This window comes from Ptychodera flava, chromosome 22 (genome assembly GCF_041260155.1).
Source record: "Ptychodera flava strain L36383 chromosome 22, AS_Pfla_20210202, whole genome shotgun sequence".
Lineage (NCBI taxonomy): Eukaryota > Metazoa > Hemichordata > Enteropneusta > Ptychoderidae > Ptychodera > Ptychodera flava.
In genome coordinates, this window is record NC_091949.1 from 33384024 (window position 1) to 33408431 (window position 24408).

The following is a 24408-nucleotide window of genomic DNA, read 5'->3' on the forward strand; positions in this document are numbered from 1 at the left end:
AATGAGAAACAAACACCTAAATCTCTTGTCAATTTGATGAGCGTAGAAAATACACACAGGAACAAACCATCAAATTTCATATTAGGGAGACTTAATCTAATAGGCTACTACATATTAAGCTATTTTCGGCTGCCGGTGATAAAATGACATTGCATCACGGGAATGTTTCGTTGCTACACGGACACTCGTAATGACGAAGTAATCGTGGTCGAACAAAATTCCTACACACACTGTAAGACTGAAGCGTTTGAAGTTTCTGACGTAAAAGCTGAAAAGCCCGAAATTTGGATTACTCTGCAGGAACTTTAACCGTGATCCTAACCGCAGATGTCACAAATGAACTCGCGACTTTCTTCATCAGTGGACAGAAACCCAAAAGCACTGGGTGCCGACTTGACATGCGCACTGGTGAAGCAGGGTCATCCGAGGCCAGGTAAAAGAATAATACATCATGAATGTCAAAGAGGCCTCACGCTGCTGACCAATTGACTGCAGTGTGCACTGAAACCCGACATCGCGCATATCATATCATATGAGCCAGGGCATATCACCTCTAGCAGACGCACTCGTAAGTTGCTCAAACGCCCGTCGCGATACATCCAGATCTGCTATGCCTACTTACAAGCTCACATACTTCGACTTGCGTGGTCGTGCTGAACCAAGCCGGCTGCTTTTCGCTGTGGCCGGTGTCGAGTACGAAGACGTCCGCATTCAACGTGAACAATGGCCAAACGAAAAAGCCTCTGGAAGTAAGTTGGCTTTCATTCCGCAAATCTGACCTTGTGAAGGATGACCTCCTAAAACTAGTCCTTGGAACGCTTATGAGTAGGGTGTATACGGGTAGTCTTCTGACAAACGATCATGTATTCCTCGGCGCTCTGTACACTGAACGTAGGCGATCAATTTATCGAGCTGACTGTCGTTCGATCAAACAGACTACCAAACCTCTAGCGCATTTCTAAGATGCTCATTGTATCTTGGGAACAAAAGATAGTGCACTTTTTTCAGTGTTCACTAGACTGTCAACAGCCGCCGTGATTGTGACCTGCAGTTCGAACAGTGGCGCTTGTACCATTGTGGCCTGTCAGCTGGAAATCATCTCTGGTACATAGATTCTGGTTGGGAATGGCAAGATCTTATTAGTTTGTAGTTGGGAGTGATTTGCATATTAAATACTAATTTGCAAATTATTTGTTCATAAATCCAGAATTGAGATATTCTCAGAATAATAGTATCATATCCTACAAGACTTAGTACAGATACATTTTACCGATTTCAAGTTGATGAACTAGCTATGGACATTGAGGGTACTATGATATAACACAAATATCGGTTAGGGTAGTATACTATTGATCAACTGTTTTTCTGTAGCATGAGCTTTCGGAGACACCAGCCTCCTTCGCCAGATGTACTCTAAGAATGGACATCACAGTCGGAACACACGAGACGGCACGTGACTTTGTTCTTTAAACATAACAACTGACTGGGAATTCTTTTCCAAGACCTTGATCACTATAGCGACTGTTCTATTTAGGCTGAACATGTTTTCAGTATTCTTTTACGATCTTTATTTTCAAAGGTCGGCTTTAGGATATCCAAGGTTATTACAAGGTTTTCTAAAGAAATGCAAAAAATGAAATGAAAAACATTCTTCCTATGTATCTTAGTGGGAGCGTCCCATATTGAATTATACAAATCACACGATTTCACACGTCGCTGTCCCGTAACAAGGAAACCCGCTCATTCAACATTGACGTGGCGTCTTTCATTCTAGAGTTTCTGGGTCAGTACACAGGTTCAACACCCAGGGTTAATAAGTTGTTCGAAAGTCAGCAAAGCGTGAAATGCTTTATTAAAAAAACATCACTAGACGATCCGTATGATAACCGTAAGTAATTGCAGTCTAACATTAGTAGTTTCAATATCCAATTTTTCTATTTCATTTCCATTAATTATAAGAAACTACTTGAGTCACAATTATTGAAAGGATATTCATGATTGCTATCGCCATTGATAAATTTTTCATGCACGCACACTGCAATATCCAGTCTTATATACTATCATATCATCATCAGTTAATTGCTAATTTGCTTATTTAATGACCTTTACAAATGAATAAAATCTCACCAGAGGGACTTTGCCAAAGCTGAGAAACATGAAGAACATGGCAAGTATAATTAAATCGTGCAATAAGAGGGTAATCTCCGGAGAACAGCGTAAGGACCAACCAGCTGATTGTAAAACGGCATGCCCATTGAAGGGTAACTGTCAAGTCAAAGGCGTGGTGTACAAGGCCAAAGTATCAACGGAGGACAACGAAGAGAGGGTTTACATCGGCCTCACTGATAACACCTTCAAGACGCGCTACACTAACCACATGAAATCGTTCCGTAACGAGAGATACAAAAACAACACCGAGTTGTCAAAATTTGTATGGAACTTAAGAAATAAGGGCCAAGACTTTGACATTTCATGGTCAATAAATGATAAAGCATTTAGCTACTCTAACATGAGCAAGCGATGTAATCTTTGTATATCAGAAAAGCTGCACATTATCAATGCTGACAAATCTACACTGTTAAACAAACGCTCTGAGTTGGTTTCAAAATGTCGCCACCAAAACAAATATTATTTATCGAATTTTAACACCACCTACAAATAGAATGGTTCGTCCCAATCATATATGTAAGAGTGTCGAGCTAGTAATCCTTTCACTCTATCTGAGGATTGCAAGATGCATGAAACTTAAGTAATAGATTTCATTACTTTGTACTTGAAGTAATCTGTATATATATATATATATATATATATATATATATATATATATATATATATATATATATATATATATATTGATAAGAAAAAAAATTGCATTTTTGCGTCAGCTCTAATTTGTATTTTGGCAAATAAAACTTGAAGGACTTCACCAACTTAAGGACAATTTAACCATAGACTCTACAACTACTGGGTATGATTAACCTTGCTACATAAAGTGATAATTCGATGGATGTCTAGTGTTGGCGTTTTTCAGGGTTGGTGGGGTTACTGAGTCATGCATATTTTTTTATTTTGGCTTACGTCAGGAAAAGAGAATAGATGTCTTCGGTATATCAATTATTGTTCATTTTCTGCTATCCACTGTCTTTTTTGTAATGTCCTTTATTGTGTTTATTATAAAGATATTGTCTCTATGAGCCGATTGATAAATTAATTGACATTCCGTGACTCGGGAGTCCTGTACACGTCACTGTAGTGACATTCATAATCATGTTAACGCTGGATGGCGCTGTCAGACACGTTCAGCGTTCGGCCACTTCCTCTCGGCCCTCTAGTATCGCTGTACATGATACTTCCACAGAATAATTTTCGGAAGATGGAAAGAAATTTCAATCCCGTATCACTTTACCGCATTTTCGTTATGTAAACGTACTTGCAACAATGATGCAGGCATATCTCCTCTAAAATAATCAATATTTCCTAATTCTCAAGAAATTTTCACTTTTGTGTCTACACAGAATACCCATTTGGACAGATGCCGGTCTTGGAAGTTGATGGTCAAGTCATCGCCCAGTCTATTGCAATAGCTCGATATTTAGCTAATGAGTTTGGTAAGGAGTCTAGCAGTGTTATTTTTGGTTCGTGTTATTGCTGTTTGAAATTTTGCTCCGGCCATCACCAAAGGCAGAGGTGATGAAAACACTCTTCATACATTTATGGCATTATTCTGGCGAATTGGTTGTGTGTGATTTATAGGTAGTGCTTTTCATAAATAGTTTTCCACAAATGGGAAAATTATCACTTTAAGTTTCATAGTTAGCTTGAGGAAATCTCTGGATTAACTAAACACTTATTAAAAGAGTCCCAGTTTATTGTTCCTTCAAAAAGAGTTCAAGGAGGAACAACAAGTATGCATGCATGCTCAGCCTCATTTGAACAAATATGCCATAAGCTTATACAACGTATAATTTGTGTGTCTATAAATGTATGTAATATACATGTATGTAGTATGTGTCCACATTGTACTTTATTATAGTTTGCCTGCTCTTGTGCATAGTAATGAGGTCACGTGATTGGTCGGAGAGTTGATCAGGTGTAGACGACAATGCATAGTACCGTAGAAAATAAAGACGAGGCAGTTTGTAGTACTGTATGAAAACGCACGTTTTTATTCAGACTATGTCGCCCATTCTTAATTTATCTAAACATGATTTGGAGAGATGGGGTGTCTCAGGGCCAATTTTATGCACCTTTAAACTTTGTGTTTGTGTCGTCATCACTTCCAGGACTGGCGGGCAAGACTAACTTGGAGAAGGCCAAAGTTGACATGATTGTTGACGCAATCGGTGACGTTTCGAAAGGACTGGGAGAAATGTGGTTTGCAAATGACGAAGCAAAGAAGGTTTGTTTTTGTCTAAATTGCCAATTTCTTTCATACAAATACTTACGTTTCACTACTTCGCTAGCAACTTCGCAAGGGTGCTTCTTCTGGCACAGCACCCCCTCCCTCCACCCCATCCCATCCCATGCTGATCTAACCAAGCCGTGCGTAATCAGTTCTGCTGAAAGTTTCCTTGAATACGACGATTTTATATGACATAGTACCTATTACTTCTCCTAATAGCAAGGAGTAGCGATCTTATCTATGGCTTTGATTTTACTTCGATATCCAGGCAGAAGCCAAGGAGAAATGCTTGACGAAAACAATTCCTACAACATTCACGGGTCTTGAAAAAATACTGATGACAAACAACGGCGGTGATGGCTTCTTTGTCGGAGATTCCGTGAGTGAATTTTCCTTGTGTCATATCTAGATCATGCAATTTAATGACCTTTTCTGGTCAGTTTTTCTTTGGTAAAAAGCTGTCCTATACACTATGGCATTTGTAAGTGTCATTACGGTTTATTACCAACATACCCTGCAGCTAAGATATACCAGCCGACGAGGGTGCCATAACTCAAAGAATAGGGTTTTGATATTTCAATTTTAGATAAGGTCCCAGTCGGCGAACGAAATAACATCAAGTTGTTTCCAACAAGTTCATATGTATCTCTTTGTATTTAAAGCACGGAAATTTAATTTGAATTCCGTTCAATGTGCAAAGCTTCATTCTAGATCACTTATCACTTTAGCCAAACTCTGCCATACCACATCAAAGCGTTTTGAATATTGTAACTTTTGTTTTAACTCTTCTTTTTTCCCCTTCCAGCTGACGATGGCAGACCTTATATTCTTAGCTCACACGGATTACCACGTGGATCAGCTGAAAGAAGAGAATACTATGGCAGCTTTTCCGAAACTGACAGCGCTACGGGAACGCATCCTCGCACAGCCGAGCGTCAAACAGTGGGTGGAAGCAAGACCAAAGACTAAAATATAAAGCGTCGCCATTGTTTGGTTGTCGAGGCAGTGACAGTGATGAAAACCCTGTTCATCCCTGTGGAGACTTGTTTCTAATTTTCAAAGCAGTGTAGTACTTCAGCAAGAACCAGCTCAGAGAAAAATTGATAAAAAGATTTAGGCCTATTGCAAATCGAAAAAAGAAAAAATGCTGTGTGACAGCAGATCAAGTCAAACGTGACATTAAAACAATTCTAAAAAAGATTAAGAGAGAGCTACCGAAGATATCAATTAAAATACCATAGATAAGGCATTCGGTAGAATTATTTGTATTATCGGCTCTCTTTTTTATAGTAGGATTCCGAGACAGTCTAATTCTCTGGTAAACTACAAACTATGACACAGTTATTCTGTTATTCTGGACGGTTTTAAGAATATTTCAAAACTCTGTTTTCTGTGTCTTCTCAGTACATGTATTTGGTAAAGTTTTTATGTCTCTTCTCTGTGTTTTAATTCTGTATCTGTATTTTTCTATCAGTCTTCCATAAGTGGCCCCGTCTGTAGTTATTCATAAAGCAATAAATAAATACTTGCAGTTGGGTCCTTGTCACAAAATAGTAACACAAAATATTTCCCCTAAGACCAGTGATGTTCGCTCCAACATATAAATGCCCTGGAAAAAACTTCAACAAATAATGTATTTGTATTTCAAAAGTATTACAATAGGGGACCTTGCAGAGCGAGTTTATAGTATTATTTAGAAACTGCAAATAATTTGATATGTTGTTGCTTTGCTTCAAAAAGGCACCAGCAAGTGATTTATGAAAACATACAAGAGATAATTTCCTTAGCAAGTCACTTCCCTTAATGAAAAAAACAGGCTGTGTGAAAACATAAAAGGTAGAGCTAGACATTTGTAACACAGGTCCAATACACTTATCTTCCCTAATTTGAAGTATGTTGGCTTCTGTATGTGCAGAACTAAATTCAAGCCATTAATGCTTAAAGAGGCACTCCCACTTGGTAACATTTTTTAAAACACATTTTTTTAATGCCGACGGTCGATATTTGACATGGCAACTGCGCGCGGATCGCGAGATATCGATAAAACATGTCCTCAAAAAAGTTAAAGTTTGAATTCCGGTGTGCCCACCTGAATTCAGCTTAAGAACATAGAACGTTCGGCACTGGGGCCATTGTCAACTAAGCTATGGAGTACGAGTCTACGCTGATGCTGCTGTAGGCCACAGCAGTACCACTCTCGTCGGTGAGCGGTCATGTCCCATGGGAGAAAGCCCGAGTCCTACCGACTCGGCAAAAAAAACCCGAAAAACAAAGTTTGCTGATTCCACCAGAATTCGCATAGGTGACTAGCACAGATAGGTGCAGTTGATACATAGTATGCATAGCGGCCGCCGCGTGGTATGCACGCATACCACACGCGGCGGCCGCTATGTATCGAACCACGCGTAACTCACGGTGTGGCAGACGACAAAATGTAGTCATCAGAGGCAACATATTTTACACATAAAAACTGATATCTATGTGGTATTGTTTAAAAATTTAATACAACTGATTGAGAATAATGAAAACGACAAAAACTAAGGAGAAGTTTTAAAAAAGAATTACCAGAGGTAAAGGCATTGATAATGATGTATATAAAGTCATCACAGTAGGAGGTAAATTATTGCGTCATTCGAACGTTTTTGGACTCCTTAGAATATCGTCAATCAGCACAACAACACACTTTCGGGGGATTTCGGGTCATAATCAGAAACGATCGTAAAACTTCGGGATGTGAAAAATACGCTCTGGAAATGAAATGTTTTTATCGATATCTCGCGAACCGCGCGGAGTCGCCACGTCAAATATCGACCGTTGGCATTAAAAAAATGTGTTTTAAAACTGTTACCAAGTGGGAGTGCCTCTTTAAAGTGGAGTCAAGCCGTGGGGGAATTTCTGTATCAGGCACACAATTGTAGTTGAACTTTTGTCTGAGAACAAAACTATTGCAAGCAAAATATCAGTGCCACTGTGTACCTACCCCTTTCAGAAAATTTAGTATGCACCAACTGGACGAGTTCTTCAAAAATTGCACCATGTCTCCCAAGTTAATTAAGTCTACCTGTAAGTGTTACACAATAATCCAAGAGCATTTGAAAATAAGTGCAGATGAGACAACATGAACACTAAGAGATAAAAAGTTCAAAATTGACAATGAAATCACAGATGTCCACATGTTCAAGCACCAAACAACGTGACACAGAAATTTGCAGGGTTTGTAGATTTTATCATCTACTAGTAGATGAACCGGGCAATGGTGTCACTTGTATATTTTGGCGTAGATTGTGAAACTATATAAGGGTTTCCAGAGGGTTGTTCACATAAGCAGATTACAAGGTGCAAAATATGATTTTATTAATCATAATCGTAATTTATTAATAATCATAATTATCACAACAATGGGGTTTCCAGACGGTATTTACACAAAGTAGACGACATTGTTTGTAAAAAAGTTTTAATATTCTGTAACATTCATATTAATAATTTATTAATATTCATAATCATTTTTTATGATAATAATAGGAAAAATCATCACAAATAATGCCTAATCGACCTGTGTGCTGGGCTTACGCTGAGCTACTATGTATTTTTCAATTTTGGGCAGATACATAGCGTATTCACAACCTACTCACAGGTTAAAAAATACGTTTTAGATACGTTAGACAATTATCTTGACGCATTTCAACTTATGAGAAACTTACAAGTAACGTGTGTGGACGTGTGTCAACGAGCGCATAACCTACCTACAACTTATGGCCCGCTGGTGCTGACGTATGAGCCATTGTAATACGCTGGCATACGTCGAAAAGTTTTGTGCATGCACACAACGTTTCGACGACCTCGTCGTACAACGACATACTACGACGTATACCAGCGTGCTTCACAACTTACCTATAACGTATTCGACGTACGCCCAGCGTATTCGCCAAATTTTTCAATTCATATGTTGGCATACGCTGGCTAAATCGTCAAGGTGTGAAAGGGCCTTTAGAACCGGTACCCTGCTCGTTAATATTTACCAGATTTTCCTTCATGAAACAATGAAATAAATACTATTACCATTCAAGAAAGAATAAAATGTATCTCTTGAAGATGGTGTTATCATTGTCACTTTTAAAGACATCTTCTGCGCTTATGAACTGCGCAGGGTCATATAAGGTCGAACAACAACATTAATTCAAGGCCGAGCATAAGCAGTACACTCAGCAAGGTTGTACATGTACTTGCAATATATTGAACAATGCTCGGTACCCTTGATCCCGTCGAACTCTGCGAAGACGAGGTTGAAGGGACCAGACAGCTTATCACAGAGGTTTCGCACATACCGAGCAGCGTAGATCATCGGATCGAGAGGTACGGATTAACGATCATGCTGCCAGACAGCTTGTTGTTCACAGAAATACGACCCAGCTATGGTTGCATCGTCGTACACCACGCCCTCTTCGGCGAGTCTTATCACCCAACTTGATTTTTGCGGAGGTCAGCGGAGCGGAAATTATCGCTCTGGCCTGCGAGAATGCTATGGTTGGTGCATAACAATTGTGTGCGCTTCCGCAGAAGTGTCGTAGGCTTTTGGTTGAGTCTAGCTGAATATTGTCAGGTCCATTCCCGGCGGTGGCAGTCCCCGGGTTGGTGGGTACCCATGCTTGTTACCCAAGTTTGAAAAGTACCCCCCTTTCCTAGAATATTTCTGAGAAAAACACCCCCTATTTGTGGCAAATCTGGGAGAAATTAGCTGTAAAAAACATACCCTTATTTTCGAAATCTAGGAGGTTAGTATGTTGACTTCAAGGGTTGACCCTGGAGGTTGACTTTGTATACATGTACATACAAACGTACGGTACTGTTTTTCATTTTCTTTGTGAGTGAGACTAGACCAGATTTAGTGTCCTAGGGAGATTATGAAAGGACTACCCCTAATCTCGGAGGTTACTCTGAAAAAGTACCCCTTTTTCTCGATTTCACGGACCTAGAATCTCCGAGATGACTGAAGAAAAACACCCCCTTTTCCATGAATTTGGTAACGCGCATGGGTACCCACCAACCCGGGGACTGCCACCACCGGGGGTCCATGCTCTTATCAGAGACGGTAGTTTACTGTTATATGGTGGAGGGACTGTGTACATGTATATAGGGAAGCTTATTGGTTCTATTTTGCGTAACAACGACCATGTCAGTTTATTCATTGGTGAAGCTAAACGCCAAGTCATATTGCAAACTGCTGCAGATAACTTGCAGGGTAATTATACCCACCGCAGCTGTAATAATTTGAAACTTGCAAACCCAGATTCATACGTTCATGATGGGCAAGTGCGCCTTCCAAGTTTGGTGTTCCCCTTTATTTACACATGGTCATAGTGAAAGGCTCTATGCCGACGTTACTCATATTGTTTTCAGAATAAGAGTCAAAACTGTGTAAAATTGTATGACATCATATAAAGTCTTCTATATAAAAGAATAAAATCATTTGCGTTCGCTATAAAACTTTAACTATGAAGTCTTGCATTCTTTAAAATCCTGAACTTCAGCGATCATTTGTTCATAGCTTCAGCGCTGCGGTCATAGACGACAGCACTGAGTTTTATCACAAATCACATGCGGTCACGTGTAATAAAAGTGGTATTGTTGCATACACAATGGCAATTTCAGTTAGTTTTTATCTTGATACTGGGACCGCCCGAAAACTGTCACAGTGAATCTACTATCTTGTGAACCGTATGATCTAACGGAAAACACGTTACCATGACAATCGAAGGATATTCGCATACAAATATTCTCGAAGATGTAGTTTCTAATCGTATGTGTCTATCTGTATAGTAAGACAGCACTTGTTTCAAGCGATTTCACGAGGTGTCCTGAACTTACATTCTCTCTCTCTCTCTCTCTCTCTCTCTCTCTCTCTCTCTCAATGTACGCTAGTGAAAATACTTATTTTTTCCACAGGAAGGTAACCATAGCATGGGGTGGTGCACTGTTTACACTCACTGCCTTGACGTACTCTTGTCGAAATTGTATGCCCATAAGCGCCGTTGCCACTGCGCAGGAGTTTGATTGGGACAAGTCGGAAACGGTGAGATCTTGCGATCATATCGCTTAGTGATTTTCAACAATGTTTATTTAACATATGGAAAGCACTTTATCGATGAACCTCATCTCCCAGTTTTATTATTAATATGATTATGAAAATGATCCCGTAAAATCACAGTTCTGTGCACTGATTCCAAAGGGCAACAACTTTATTACGGACCTTCCATATGATTAAGATATTCAGTCATGGGTGTTTACTAAGGTTCAGGCAAGGCTTCAGCGGTTAACCATCCACATCTATCATCTTCATTGGAATCAACAGCGCTGATCAGATGCTCGACATTTGACGGCAGGAAGGTTCAGCATTTTTCATTGAGGTCCCCTGGTCCGTGTGAGTAAGATGCGCCCTCTTTCGGTAAACTCTTGCTCCCGTGCGTGATCTGAATATTTTGCAGGATTATTGAGTCTGCGTGATTATCAAGTCTGAATCAGTCTTGATAATCCCATAACGGATTCAGGTCACACGCGGAAGCAAGAAAGAGAGCGCATTTTACTACGCATATCTGACACAGAGGGTAGTCCGTGACATTTCAAGCGAACAGAGCGTATTAATAAGAGAAAGGCTGACAGAAAAGATAACTTGTAAACAACGAAACTTATTTGCTTTTATTATCATATTAGCATTTATTTTCCCTGAATCCCTGTTGTTTGACAGCCCTGAACCCCTGAAAAATGCATTTTAAAAAGATAAGAACATTTTTGAAAAAAAGTCCAGCCGACCTACCGACCCTATTTTCGAAAACTATGTTTTCGGAACAGCAAAATTTATTTTTTTGGCCTAAGAATTATGAGATCTATACTGAACTTCGAGAATTGATAATTAAATGATACACAACAGCGATAATATGCGGTATGCGGTGGTCGTCACACCCCACGAGCGTACTGTGTACACCCTCAAAAACTCACGCTTTCGTCAAAAGGCAACGGACTTACAAGATCTATAAAACTGCATCACAAGATTTAGAGAATATACACATAAAAAAATACTTGTGTGGACATCGTGGAGTTTCGACCGAGACTGAAGACAAAAGACCTTTACACCAATATATACGCATTCAACACCTGGTGACACAAGCGTCAATCAAAGGAATTCTCTTATGTAACGAATAGATAGTAATTATATGCTAATCTTCGAAACGCATATAATTGTTCATTCTTTTTTCTATTATCCACCAGGGTTTGGTATTATCGAGTTTCTACTGGGGTTATATCACCACTCAGATACTTTCTGGGTTTCTAAGTGATCGATATGGTGGCGACCAGGTGATCACACTAGCTGCAATAGCGTGGGGTCCACTGACCATCGCTTTTCCGTTTTGTGCATATGTGTTTGAGGACAAGTCGTCTCAACTAACATTCCTAGTTATAAACAGGGTCATCTTTGGAATAGTGACAGGCAAGTAACGGCCATATCGATCACTTGTGTCTGCATCATTACATACTATTCTGTTTTGATATGTTTCTGTTTTAATTAACGAATCTTTTATTTCAAGCGACCAAAATTTGTTATCGCGCATAAAAATAAAAATATAATTACAGATGGAAGATGATGTTCATGATATGAGGGGAAGGGATTTTACTGTTGCCTGAATATGTTTGCCGTCCTCTGTTTATTTGTCTGCAGGGTATTCGACAGATGTATTTGCATCATCCAACGATTTGCATGCTTTGTGAAATATTTTATGAATGTTTTACACCAAAACGTAGCAATGAAATTGGGCCAAGAAAAATATAACATTCGATTATTGCATTCACTACTGCTCAAGTGTTATTATGTCGTTCGTTTTTTTTTAAATTCAGGGTTCCATTATCCGGCTCTATCAAGTATAACTGCATCAAAAGTTGAAAAGGAAAACAGAACATTCTTTTATACCGCCATAGGTGCAGGAACAACCGCTGGGTAAGAGCTTTTCACAAATTTAACATGGACCGGACTGTAATACATGGTAACCTAATGATTTCTGAGAAAATATACTGCTCTTCTGAATGATATGTAACATTAACACCAAGTGACTGCAAGTATAACATGGCACATATACAAACACGAAACATTGCTTTTCCGGCTTTGCCAATTTATTTGTTGTTCATTGAATCAATATAAATGAAGTCATCTACGATTCACTGAAAATTGAAAACCGGAAATAGTTGAAGCTCTTTATAGGAAAATGTTAGGGGGAAAAGTGTCATAGATGTAATTGTGGAGCACTCTCTTTTCTTGTATTTTTCAGTGCCTAACAGTATCCCGTATGTCAAGGACAATGTCTTCTTAATAATAGTTTTAGTACCTTCAAGGGTATTCTTTATTCATTAAGCTGGAAAACATTCCTAGAGCGCCCTCACGACCTTCATCTCTTTAGATAGGATATACAGTTGTCAACAGTTGTTTCAAGTAATCCCAACGGGAACCTCCTATATAATCCGATTTTATTCATGATTTCGCCAAGGAAAGCCACCATATTAAACTACGTTAAGGTAAAGGTTGCCTAAAGTCAGTCTTGCCGCTAGCTGTAGTAAGGATACGTCGGTTATTCCGAACTGATTCATTTTGGATTGATACTACATACATTGAAATCGTTCTTCACGGCAATAGCAAATTGACTTTATTATGTAACCCTGTATTTTTCTCCGTTTTAAAGGAACGTCATTTCAGGGCGTTTAGGATCATACCTATTGGACAGATTTAGCTGGCATGTCAGTTTTTACGTGTTTGGCGCCATTGCAACCTTTTGGGCGATCGCAATGCGGATAGTTCTAATGAGGAAAAGATGCCTGCATCCTTGCACCAAAGTAACATCCACACGAGCAGAAGTTCCAACCACGAGAAAAACATGGGCTGTACTACTCAAACACAGAGCGTTCTGGTAAGGCCAGAAAAAATTTCTCTGTTGATTCTATTGCGTTGTCGAAATCAAGATGCTATTTTCTTCCCCATCCTCAACCTGAAAGAACGAATGAATACAATCGCAAGATCTTCCCTAACTTCAAAAGGATTAATTACGAAAACAAAGGGTTACTGACAAGGAAGTTCAATTTATATTTGGTGTTCCAAAGAATTCTATCTTCCCTTTCCGAGGGAGTGTTGACATCCAGATAAATCGCATAACCTTCTACAGGGCAAATATGATTTGATTATGTGTAAATCTCACTACTTATTATTACGATACAACCGTTGCCAAATTCAATACAACTGATTTCTGTAATTGACTACTAATACTCGTGGCTTCCTTTAAATTTCATATTTACAGGGCACTAATTGTCCAGTTTACCTGCAACTCTTACTCATGGTATTTAACACTCTCGTGGCTTCCCACATTCTTCGAAGAAACTTTTCCAGGAGCAAAGGTAAATGATGAAAATTGCCATAAAGTTTTTATATACTCAGCAAGAGGAAAGCCTCAGAGTCTGCTATAAAGCATAACAGGCTCTGTTCAGGGTCAAGGCAAACGAGTTTCAAACTTTAGCAGGCAGGAAACTTCATGTATGTATATGTGTGTGTGTGTGTGTGTGTGTATGTGTGTGTGTGTATGTGTGTCTTGTTGGCTGGCTGTCTGTTTGTCAGTCTGTCTGTCTGTGTTATCTATCCTTTCACAGAGGACATAATTCAATTTGAGGAACTGAAGGCTGAATGCTGTTTTCTGGCGTACAGTCAGTCATGATATATACCCGGTGCTGATAATATTTTTATGTCTTTGTGTTTGCAGTTTTCTGTTATAGATCATAACATACACTTGATATGTATTAGCAGTTTATCTTTGCTCATCTGTATGGCAATAACAAGAAGGAAACTTCATACGCAGGGTCTATTTTTGATAGTATTAGGATGCAGTAAATTGTCATTGTTTTTGTCTACCGTTTTTGACACGGATTACCAGGACGATACACAACTAAATATATGGTGCATTAACACTATATAATGGCTTTCGGCAATCTGTAAAGCTTCTTTCTGTAAAACCCCTTGGCGTGAATTTGGCAACTGAAAATATGGGTTCTTCAGCAATCGCTTGATTTTCGTCAACTTTGATTCGTGTATTTTTATTTGATGCGCGCATTTCTTCCTTACATTTGCTGGGATCATGATAATTTTAAACCGTAGTTCGAGTGTTGTGTGTTTTGAATGGTTGAACGAGTGTTCAAGTTCAGTGATATCCACCGTTTATGGTGTCAAAATCTACCTATCTTTGAACAGTCCATATGAGGCTTCGGTATGCTGTAATTTTTACTATACGAATGGCGAACCTACTTCATCGCATGATTTCGTTCCCTCTCCCATCGTTAACTAACCGCTCTCGTCTGTCATGTTGAATGGTTTAATAAAAAAGTTTTGTACTCTTACCTAACTTATATAAATCGTGCATTTCGGTCGCATCGTTCTATGATATCGATGTTTGTTATTTATATGTGTCCTTGTTTATACTCATTGTTAAATCGATATCTAAGTTAAGAATGGAAAACATTCTGACCTTAAAGGTCACCTGTTCCAATTTTGCCACAGTTACCATGGAAAGAGAGAATCTAACAAATCACAGACTTTAAGCGGGTGGCCGCTTTTTAAAAATAGCGCCATCGCATGGACATTTTGAATACCAAGGAACGCCCCTTTGACCATATATGGGCATATTTAGATTACAGGTGACTGTATACCTTTGATTTGAACTTCCAGGGCTGGGTCTTCAACGTGTTACCATGGACATTTGTAGTTTTTGTGGATTTTATCAGTGGTTATATTGCCGATAGACTTATGAAAGGTGGACTTAGTACAACGACAACGAGAAAACTTTTGCAGGTGAGCTTCACACTGGTGAACCTAGAATTTTCAACTGTAGGCCTACTATGATATCTTCAAGGCGAAATTTTCAAATTATGAAAATAATTTTATCGTTAAGGTAGAATGCGCCTCGGAGACAGATATTTGGACCCTCACATTTTTACCATTCGGTTTTGATCTACCACTTGTATGTGGGGGTTGAGTTAAAGGTCTTGATGAAAATCGAAAATTGTATTTTTCCCCTGAGAGTTAACACAGGAATGGTGGCCAATCCATAATGTTCCGAATTTCAAATATTGGTAAATATTGGGTAATTTGTTTCTGTTGTATCAAAAAGTGCACCCTGATTTTTATTCTTGATTTTGAATGAGAGTGGCTGAAATAATCTTTGAGGGAAGTTTAAGCAAAAGTTTTCTTTTAATTTCGAGGCGCATACCAGACTGCCCTAAACTTCTATACCGTGACCTATCTATAACGTGACAATCCATAACGTGACAACTGCATGGTTATGACAGATTCAATTTGACCGCTCGTTCGAAGCCAAAGTACTTTCATGAGCGTGTGTCAGTTTTAAAGATTGTTACTGTTTATATTCAGACATAGATACGTCAGCGGCCTTAAAGAAACTATGTGCGAGACAAAGGAGGGGATACATGTTCATGTGTAAAAATGTAATATATGACACGTAACCTGCCTGCAAATGTGGTTTATCTATTTTGCAGACAATAGCATCATTGTCAAATGTGGCCGCTCTCATTTTTGTTGGGCGTACTCAATGCTACCTGACAGCTCTGCTTCTTATGACTTATGCACTGACGATCAATGCCGTTGGAGCTGCAGGGGCGTATGCAAATCCACAGGACTTGGTTCCAGCACAGGCTGGCGCTGTTTACGGTGAGTGTAAAATCACCGATATAGTTTTCAGGCTTAAAACCATCTTTATGTGACAGCAGATGAAAGCCGATGAATCAACAAGTTCAGAGACAACTTTATAAAGTAATTGAAGTCATACCATTACAAATCTACCTCAAATTAATCGTGCACTATTGAACTTTGATAGATAGATAGATAGATAGATAGATAGATAGATAGATAGATAGATAGATAGATAGATAGATAGATAGATAGATAGATAGATAGATAGATAGATAGATAGATAGATAGATAGATAGATAGATAGATAGATAGATAGATAGATAGATAGGTAGATAGATAGATAGATAGATGGGTGGGTGGGTGTGTAGAGTGGAGGATAGATAATTAAACAGACACTCACGAGAATTATTGGTCGACATTATGAGAACGCTGCCTGCAGATATATTTAGTACGGTCTATGCCAAAGCTAAAACATCACGGGTATTCCTATCTGTAGGGATTATCTAACGAGACAAGATAGCTGGTTCTTGGAGAAGACCCCAGTCAATGTGTTAATAGGTCTTCATAAAGTATGCTTTGCTAATGAACCCTTTACTGCAAAAGATTTTGTATCAGGCCGTTCGAAATCTACCGGCCACCGTTGCTATGTATGGATTTATTAATAGCGGGCCAGACAGGCAGAAGGGATAGACAGACGGACATAATGATAGATGGATAAAAGTAACACATTGATATAAACATAGACAACAAGACTGACATACAGAGACACAGAGATTGATTGACAAAATGATGTGTATATTTATAAATATATCAGATGACCGGTTGACCTATGAGTGAATTGATCGATCGATCGATTGATTGACTGACTGACTGACTGACTGATTGATTGATTGGGTGTATTTTTTTGCAGGTGTTATGAACGCCTTTGGTTCGATACCTGGGTTCGTCGGTGTATACGTCAGTGGATTTATTCTGGAATACTTTGAAAGTTGGAGTGCTGTCTTTACTGTAACTTCGGCCATATTATTTGTAGGATGGTCCGTTTTTATGATTTTTGGGACTGGAAAACAGTTACTGTGAACTTGCACGGAGGTGAATTTGAAGAGAACATATCAAATGTACCATACCGTTTTCTCGACATTTACCTGTGTAAGTTTGCTCTGCCATAGCGAAGCAAATTTTCCAGAATATGTCGAGGGATAACGATGACATGACGTCAGAAGACTGAGATACTGATGAATCACATGACAATAAACGATAATGCCAATAATTATTACATATCACAAGCTGTGAGGCTAGATTTGAATTCAACAAACTAGAAAATGCATTCTCGTATCAGCAAATGGGCTCAGTAACAGAGAAATTGTAAATCAGACATAACAATTTGATTTGATTTTTCTTCTTCATTCACAAAACAAGCTCGGCTTCTCCAGTCTCACGCAGTCTCACCTGTGCCCAGTTCTCAAAATTTACTCTCAACAGGGTTTTCAGCATTGTAAACTAAAACAGTTATTATAATAACGGAGAAGGTTTCATATATGATAACTCTTTTCATAAACACATGCATATATAAGTATGCACAATACATCAATGCAATAATTGGAACGAACTTTCGCCTCTGCATACGTCAGTGCGTCAAGGAACTAATATACAAGTATGTAAATAATGTATAAATATATTTAACTCACCTCATGTTAGACTTGTGTACATAATAAAATATTCTTTGATATCGAGGTGGTGTGCTATTTGGTGAGCTAGTTGATGAGCTATTCTCTTTTGAATATTTGTTATAGTACGGGTATAAAGGTAGCAATAGCGAGCATGGGTGAAACAAATCGAATACAATGGCGTGATGAAAGTATATAAAATGTCTTTACTAATCAGGATGACATAAATACGATTTGCATTTGTTTTGAAACTTAACATTACCCTGAAAACAGTGGGCTTCACTGTCTACGATTTCCCTCTGATCAGGGTGGATCAGGGTTCAAGGTGATGAAATTACTGAGCTGACATGCGCAGTATTGATGATAATTCAGGTCAGCTTGACTGAGGTGTTCTCTGGTCAAATTAACAACCCCTGCTGATGGGTGTAGCTGTACGTATAGTACGAGGCTGTAACTGACACAGGCGAGGTTCAAGCCGCTACTCGTTTACTTCATACAATATAACTATGCCTATATACAAGCTCAAATACTTCGCAAGCCGTGGACGTGCCGAACCAAGCCGACTAGTTTTCGCTGCGGCCGGTGTTGAATACGAAGATATACGTTTTGAACCAGAACAATGGCAAAGCGAAAAAGAGTCCGCGTCCGCGTCCGAAAGTAAGTTATTGAATTAGTTATGTGTAAGGTCTTGGTGCAGGGGAGGGTCATATATTCTGCTAATCTGACCCGGACAATTATTCGAACAGCAATAGGCAGCGTTTCGAGTACGCGTGGCGGTATCTTGGAATTAACATCCGTTTGGGCAGTTGCACACAGACATTTATTGCAAAATCAGGAAGGGTATCAAAAATGACTACATTAGCTGCAGACGTTAATTTAAAGCTTCAAATTTAGCTGTACACATATGACACGTCGAGTTATTGACTCACGTATACATTACAGAAACAATGCTAAAATTTCACCGTGTTTCGAAACGAATGTCTATTAACAAGAATTTAGCTTTGAGATTTTAATATCAGTTCCTTGTCAGTATATATCCTACGACTTTTTATTTTATTTTGTTTAGGACGTTGCAGAGCCAGTGTTAAGTTCACTGACACATTTGTTAAGTTCTTTGTTACAGGCTCGAAATTGCATTTCATTTCTGAATATAGGCTTAAAGTTTTAACCCTCTAGTATCACATATAAACTCTGGCCGTTTGTCTGTCTGTCTTTCTCTCTCTCTCTCTCTCTCTCTCTCTCTCTCTCTCTCTCTCTCTCTCTCTCTCTCTATATATATATATATATATCGCGGACACAACGAAAAGCTCCTATTAAGTCTAACGCGTAGCATTGTTTTTGCAAAGCTGTGTCTGTGACGGAAACGTGGTATGACGGGAACATAGCTTAACATAACTGCGTGGTCTACATTTTTTCATGGTTGAAGCTCATAGGGCCTGGGGAGAGGTTTGATGCAAAAGAGTCTGAAATTGATGCCTTTTACAAATTTTAAGCCTTGGAAGATACATGGCCAGGGTTAGCCTTGGGGTTAGGATTAGTGTTGCGGGATCGTGTAGAGACATCAACGAGAATACACGAGAACTTTGGAAGCTAACCTTAACCTGAACCATAACCCTAGATGTCCAAGGAAACTCTGATCCCGGGAACTTTCTTCAGGAGAAAAAATGCTATTTGCTTACAGCTGCATATCAGTAAGAACATTCGCAAAGATAGCGTGAAAAAGTTTGGTCAAAGTGCATGCGTTTGCGGCAGGCGAAATTATCAGACGCTTAAATAGCTAACGTTTTACTCCATTTAAAAAGTCAAGTTATGGATTTCAAGGGGTACATCGAGCAAAGTCATCTGGACAGAGCAAAGTGCATGAAAATTTGATACTTTGGAGGTATGAGAGGTCTCTCTGATATCATCGCCGTGTGGCGCTGTTTCAAGTTTATCCCTTTCCTCCTATTATAATTTGTAGCCGCTTGTAAATTAATCTAAATGATGTTAGGCCGTGTAAAGTCCGAAGTTTTGATTGTAGAGTTGATGTACATAGATGTTCTGTACATACACGAGAATATGGAATGTTTCATCGCTTTCAATATTTGCTATTACTCTGTTCATACAGAGTATCCATTTGGACAGATGCCGGTCTTGGAAGCTGATGGTGAAGTCATCGCCCAGTCTCAAGCAATAGCTCGATATTTAGCCAATGAGTTTGGTAAGTTATTCTGACAAAAAAAGCTCTGTGGAGGAAAGTGATTTGAGTATATAGAAGCCCTACTTATACTTGTTTGTACTATTATTCACGTCACAAAAAAGCATGAGTGGACAGAACGATTCAGTTGTATGTGGGTACTTCTACGAGACAATGCCGTACGGCTGGCTACCTATACGCAACTGAATATTTCAGTCTAAGGAAGAGAATAATGCAAACTTTGTTCTTGTGCGGGGATGTTTTTTATTGTTTTGTTTGCACTTTCTTGGTATTTCAGCAGTTTCCATGGTAACTTCTCCATATGCTGAAATAGTAGCATTATGCGTAATATGTATCATCACAGACAGTAGAAGCGAGATATCTCGCTTCTACCGTCTATGGCATCATATCGAGAGCTGTATTGCATATACAGTTGCATACGTGTTGCTGTCAAATTAAGGTGGAATGCGCGCCGGTGACAAATATGTGGACTGTCAAATTTTTACAATTCGTCCTGATCTACAACTTGTGGATGCTCATTTCAATGCTCTCGAAAAATGTTCATTGTCTTAGTTTTTCGAAGAGATAGAATTAACAGGGATGGCGGCCATTTTGAATTTCAAATATCAGTAAAACTCAGGTAATTTGTTTCTCAAGTACAAACTTTGCAAGGTGCCTCCTGAATTTTAATTGTGATTAGATGAGAGCTAGAGTGGCTGAAAGTTTAACTTAGGAAAGTTTGAAAAACATTTGTCTTTCACTTTAGAGGCGCATACTACCTTAAAAAGCTTTGACATAAACACATGATGTCTCGCCAGCGGCTTACTGACTACGCATGCGCAGTTCATACGAGTAACCGGAAGTGTAACGGACTTAAATCATGGGCGCCGCCATGTTTTTTTGAGTGCTTGTAAATAAACAAATACGAAACGTGCAAAGTAATATTTTATAACATGCCATTAATAAAATATATCTCTTTTATAAGCTAACAAGTATTATTATCCACCTCTTCACTAATACAAAATATCGTTACTATCACGCCTAAAAAAAAAAAAAAAATAAAAATACAAAAAGACAAAACTTTTTATATTTTTATTTTTATTTTTTTTGTGTATCAAATAAAATAAAAATACAAAAAGACAAAATGCACGACAGTTTTGTCTTTTTGTATTTTTATTTTATTGATACACAAAAAAAAAATAAAAAAAATAAAAATAAAAATACAAAAAGTTTTGTCTTTTTGTATTTTTATTTTTATTTTTTTTTATTTTTTTTTTATTGTGTATCAAATAAAATAAAAATACAAAAAGACAAAACTGTCGTGCATATGAACGAGGGCATACGCAAAGAATATGCTGGGATTGAATTTTAGAATAGTGCCCTCTGCGTTAATTACTAGATGCAAATATTGCCAGATTTTAGACAGAACACTATAGTTTTCAGCTTGCAAGTGGAGGTTGGGCAGTGCAGTTACTATTGCAAATATTAATGAAGACACAATACGTCCATTGTTAAACACAATAGGTTGTTATCCTATATCTTTTTTCACATTTTATGATTGATTATCCTCATCATCTTTTGAAGTAGCCTGTATGTATCCATGCAGGGCTCGCTGGCAAGACGAACTTGGATAAGGCCAAAATTGACATGGTAGTTGATGCATTAGAAGATATTGCCAAAGACATTATTGAAATGTGGTACCTGCATGGCGGGGATGAGGCGAGGAAGGTTTGTCAAATTCCAATTTCAATTTATAAATATGTAAGTTTGTTATGTATGATGTCTAGGAAGTATGTAAATGATGGAAGTAGTGATTTTAATGGCCAATAGCTTGAACAGAGGCTCGAGATCTAGGTCACACAATGGTCATTTAGCTGTATTTCTGTGGATATTTTCAGGCAGAAGCCAAAGAGAAATGCTTGACCAAGACTATTCCAACGATATTTTCTGCTCTGGAAAAAATGCTGACGTCAAACAATGGAGGTGATGGATTTTTCGTTGGAAATTCGGTGAGTGACTTTGGGCCCAGTACAAGCCATTCCGATTGTTTTCTTGTATTCGTTCTACAGAATGCGCCGCGGGACACACCCTAGGATTCTCAAATTTGTACATCATTTTTATGCTTCTCAATATTAGATATGTTATCCCTTTTTGTGTGATGTTCACCATTTCCCATCATCAGTATATTTTAGCGCAACTTTTTAAAAGTATTAAGTAAAAAATGTGTTTTGTTGAAGAACTTTGTTCTCTAAATACGGCAGTAAAGTGTTCATACGAAATAAAATGACTAAAAACAAGCATAACTTGTGCATACATGTATGTTAGAATTGAAAGTGTTGCCACAGAAAGTTCTGCTGGGGGGATTTTTGTCATGATGATTCAGTAATCATTGATGAAGAACTCAGAGTATTTCTCTTTTATTTCCTCATAGATATTAAAGTATATAATGAAAACGTTGGACTCGTTTTTGCATTCGCATGTATTTGCAACGGTTACATCACAACATATAAGCGCTATTAAATATCTTAAATCTGCAAAGTTTGAAAGCAGAGGCCCCGAAATCTTTACACCGTTTAAAAAATTTGTGGTCCCAAATTTGACTACACTAGATTCAGACCTGCCCGCCAAAGTCTATTTTTGGCCGCATATTGCGATTTGTTAAGCTGGCAGTGGAAACTGACCTTTTCAACACATAATGCTACAACATCTACAAGTCCGGCTATAGGGAGGGCGCCACAGGATGATAGAATATAATAATACTAAAATACTGCTATACATACTATGTTTCCCCTCAGTTGACTTTGGCGGACCTTGCGTTCACAGCTCACACTGACCACCATATTGACCTGCTTGAAGAAGAGGCCACGCTGGCTGCTTTCCCGAAACTTACAGCATTACGAGAACGCGTGCGTGAACAACCAAACATTAAAAAGTGGATAGAAGCAAGGCCAAAGACCGAGTGGTGAGGCCCCACCGTATCACTGTAAAGTTGTCGACGCAGTACGAGTCACTGTTGAAACTCAATGATGACTTGTAAACTCAAAGTTGTATACTTTCATGAGACTTTCTAATTTTTATGGGGATTTTCGTAATATGTCACTTTGTGATTGAATATTTAAACCACATGATAACTTGCTAACTGCAGTGAAAGCAGTGAAGTCTTATATTCTGTGCTCTTCTTATTTCTCATGACAACTTTCACTATTTGTGACTGAATATTTAAACCATACAATAAATTGCTAAACAACGACCCTTTTTTAAAATCATTGCAATAAGCATTTATCTTTCGCTTCTGTTATAGCATCTACTATTTAGTTTGTAAACATAGCATCTACTACGTAGCTAAACTCAGCAATAAACTGTTATAGTGTAATTTTTAATTCTAGTCCGAATCATAATTCTATCGTCAACAATAACAATGCAGTCTACACTTGTAAAGGCAGAGTTAATAGAAATAATTTTATTTTAAGTAGAACAAGAAACTGTAATTGACATGTCCCAAAGATAGCAAGAGTAAATTACTAATCTGTGGACGCTGTCACCAAATCATCACCAGATTAACTTTGACAAAGTCAACAACGAACGCACCAGCAAGGTATAGCAGAAGACTGCTTGTCTTCGGTAATCGAACCCCTCAATTCATGCATCTTCATTTTCGAATTGAGTGCTGCCAAGATCAACACAGTAATTTCAAAGCTTTCCTAACATTTGGTCACTTCCTGTCCAGTAGTACCAAAACGTTCTCCACTGTCTAGGTCGAAGCAAGGCTACCTCTTTATATCGACTGATTAACATTCAATAGAAACAAAACCATAATTTAAGTGCATTTCAATTACGACCTACAGTGCAAATATTCTACACAGTACAGGATTCTCGGTCGAAGGGATGAAGAAGAGTTTTGTTGACGGCACAATATTTTTTGGCGAATCATTGTCGACAACACGAATATCAATTCCTTTGATCTCAAAGTTTTGCCATTGCAACTACACTATAATGTATAGTGAAAGGTTATGCTGACTACGATGGCGCTCTTTAGAGTGACCAACAATGCAATACCGGAAACTTATGGAGGAAAACGATGAGAGGTGCATGATATCTTGACAACATATTATATATATATATATATATATATATATATATATATATATATAAATATATATAATATATATATATATATATATATATATATATATATATATATATATATATATATACGGCCAATGTAAAGACTATCTGAATGGAAATATCCTTTTCCTTTTCTCCAGAAGTGATAAACATTATTTTAAAATAATGCTTCTCTGCACATGCAAAAGCTAAACGGAATTTGACAATAGCAACAACTTAGAACTTGAAGTCAGTCTCTGGTCACATCTTCAGCCAAGATAATCATGCGACCACCCTCTCTCGCACCGTTTCAGTGTAGTATATTTGTCTA

The 24408-nt window shown here is 38.3% G+C and overlaps 3 protein-coding genes across 3 annotated transcripts; all 3 read left to right on the forward strand.

The window, feature by feature from the left end:
* Positions 1–409: 409 nt before the first annotated feature.
* Positions 410–5938, forward strand: LOC139123241 (hematopoietic prostaglandin D synthase-like). Its single transcript, XM_070689369.1, has 5 exons — positions 410–749; positions 3516–3608; positions 4284–4399; positions 4671–4781; positions 5208–5938. Exons 1-5 carry the CDS (start codon positions 533–535, stop codon positions 5376–5378), a joined length of 708 nt encoding a protein of 235 aa, XP_070545470.1. The 5' UTR covers positions 410–532; the 3' UTR covers positions 5379–5938.
* Positions 5939–7551: 1613 nt separating this feature from the next.
* On the forward strand, positions 7552–17864 carry LOC139123240 (voltage-gated purine nucleotide uniporter SLC17A9-like). The gene is made up of 9 exons (XM_070689368.1): positions 7552–8755; positions 10322–10472; positions 11666–11885; positions 12290–12389; positions 13126–13350; positions 13735–13831; positions 15150–15272; positions 15977–16148; positions 17041–17864. Exons 1-9 carry the CDS (start codon positions 8643–8645, stop codon positions 17208–17210), a joined length of 1371 nt encoding a protein of 456 aa, XP_070545469.1. The 5' UTR covers positions 7552–8642; the 3' UTR covers positions 17211–17864.
* An 80-nt stretch (positions 17865–17944) lies between these two features.
* On the forward strand, positions 17945–23239 carry LOC139123242 (S-crystallin 4-like). Its single transcript, XM_070689370.1, has 5 exons — positions 17945–18454; positions 19905–19997; positions 21580–21701; positions 21872–21982; positions 22769–23239. The coding sequence occupies exons 1-5, from the start codon at positions 18304–18306 to the stop codon at positions 22937–22939; spliced, it is 648 nt and encodes a 215-aa protein (XP_070545471.1). The 5' UTR covers positions 17945–18303; the 3' UTR covers positions 22940–23239.
* The last annotated feature ends 1169 nt before the right edge of the window (positions 23240–24408 follow it).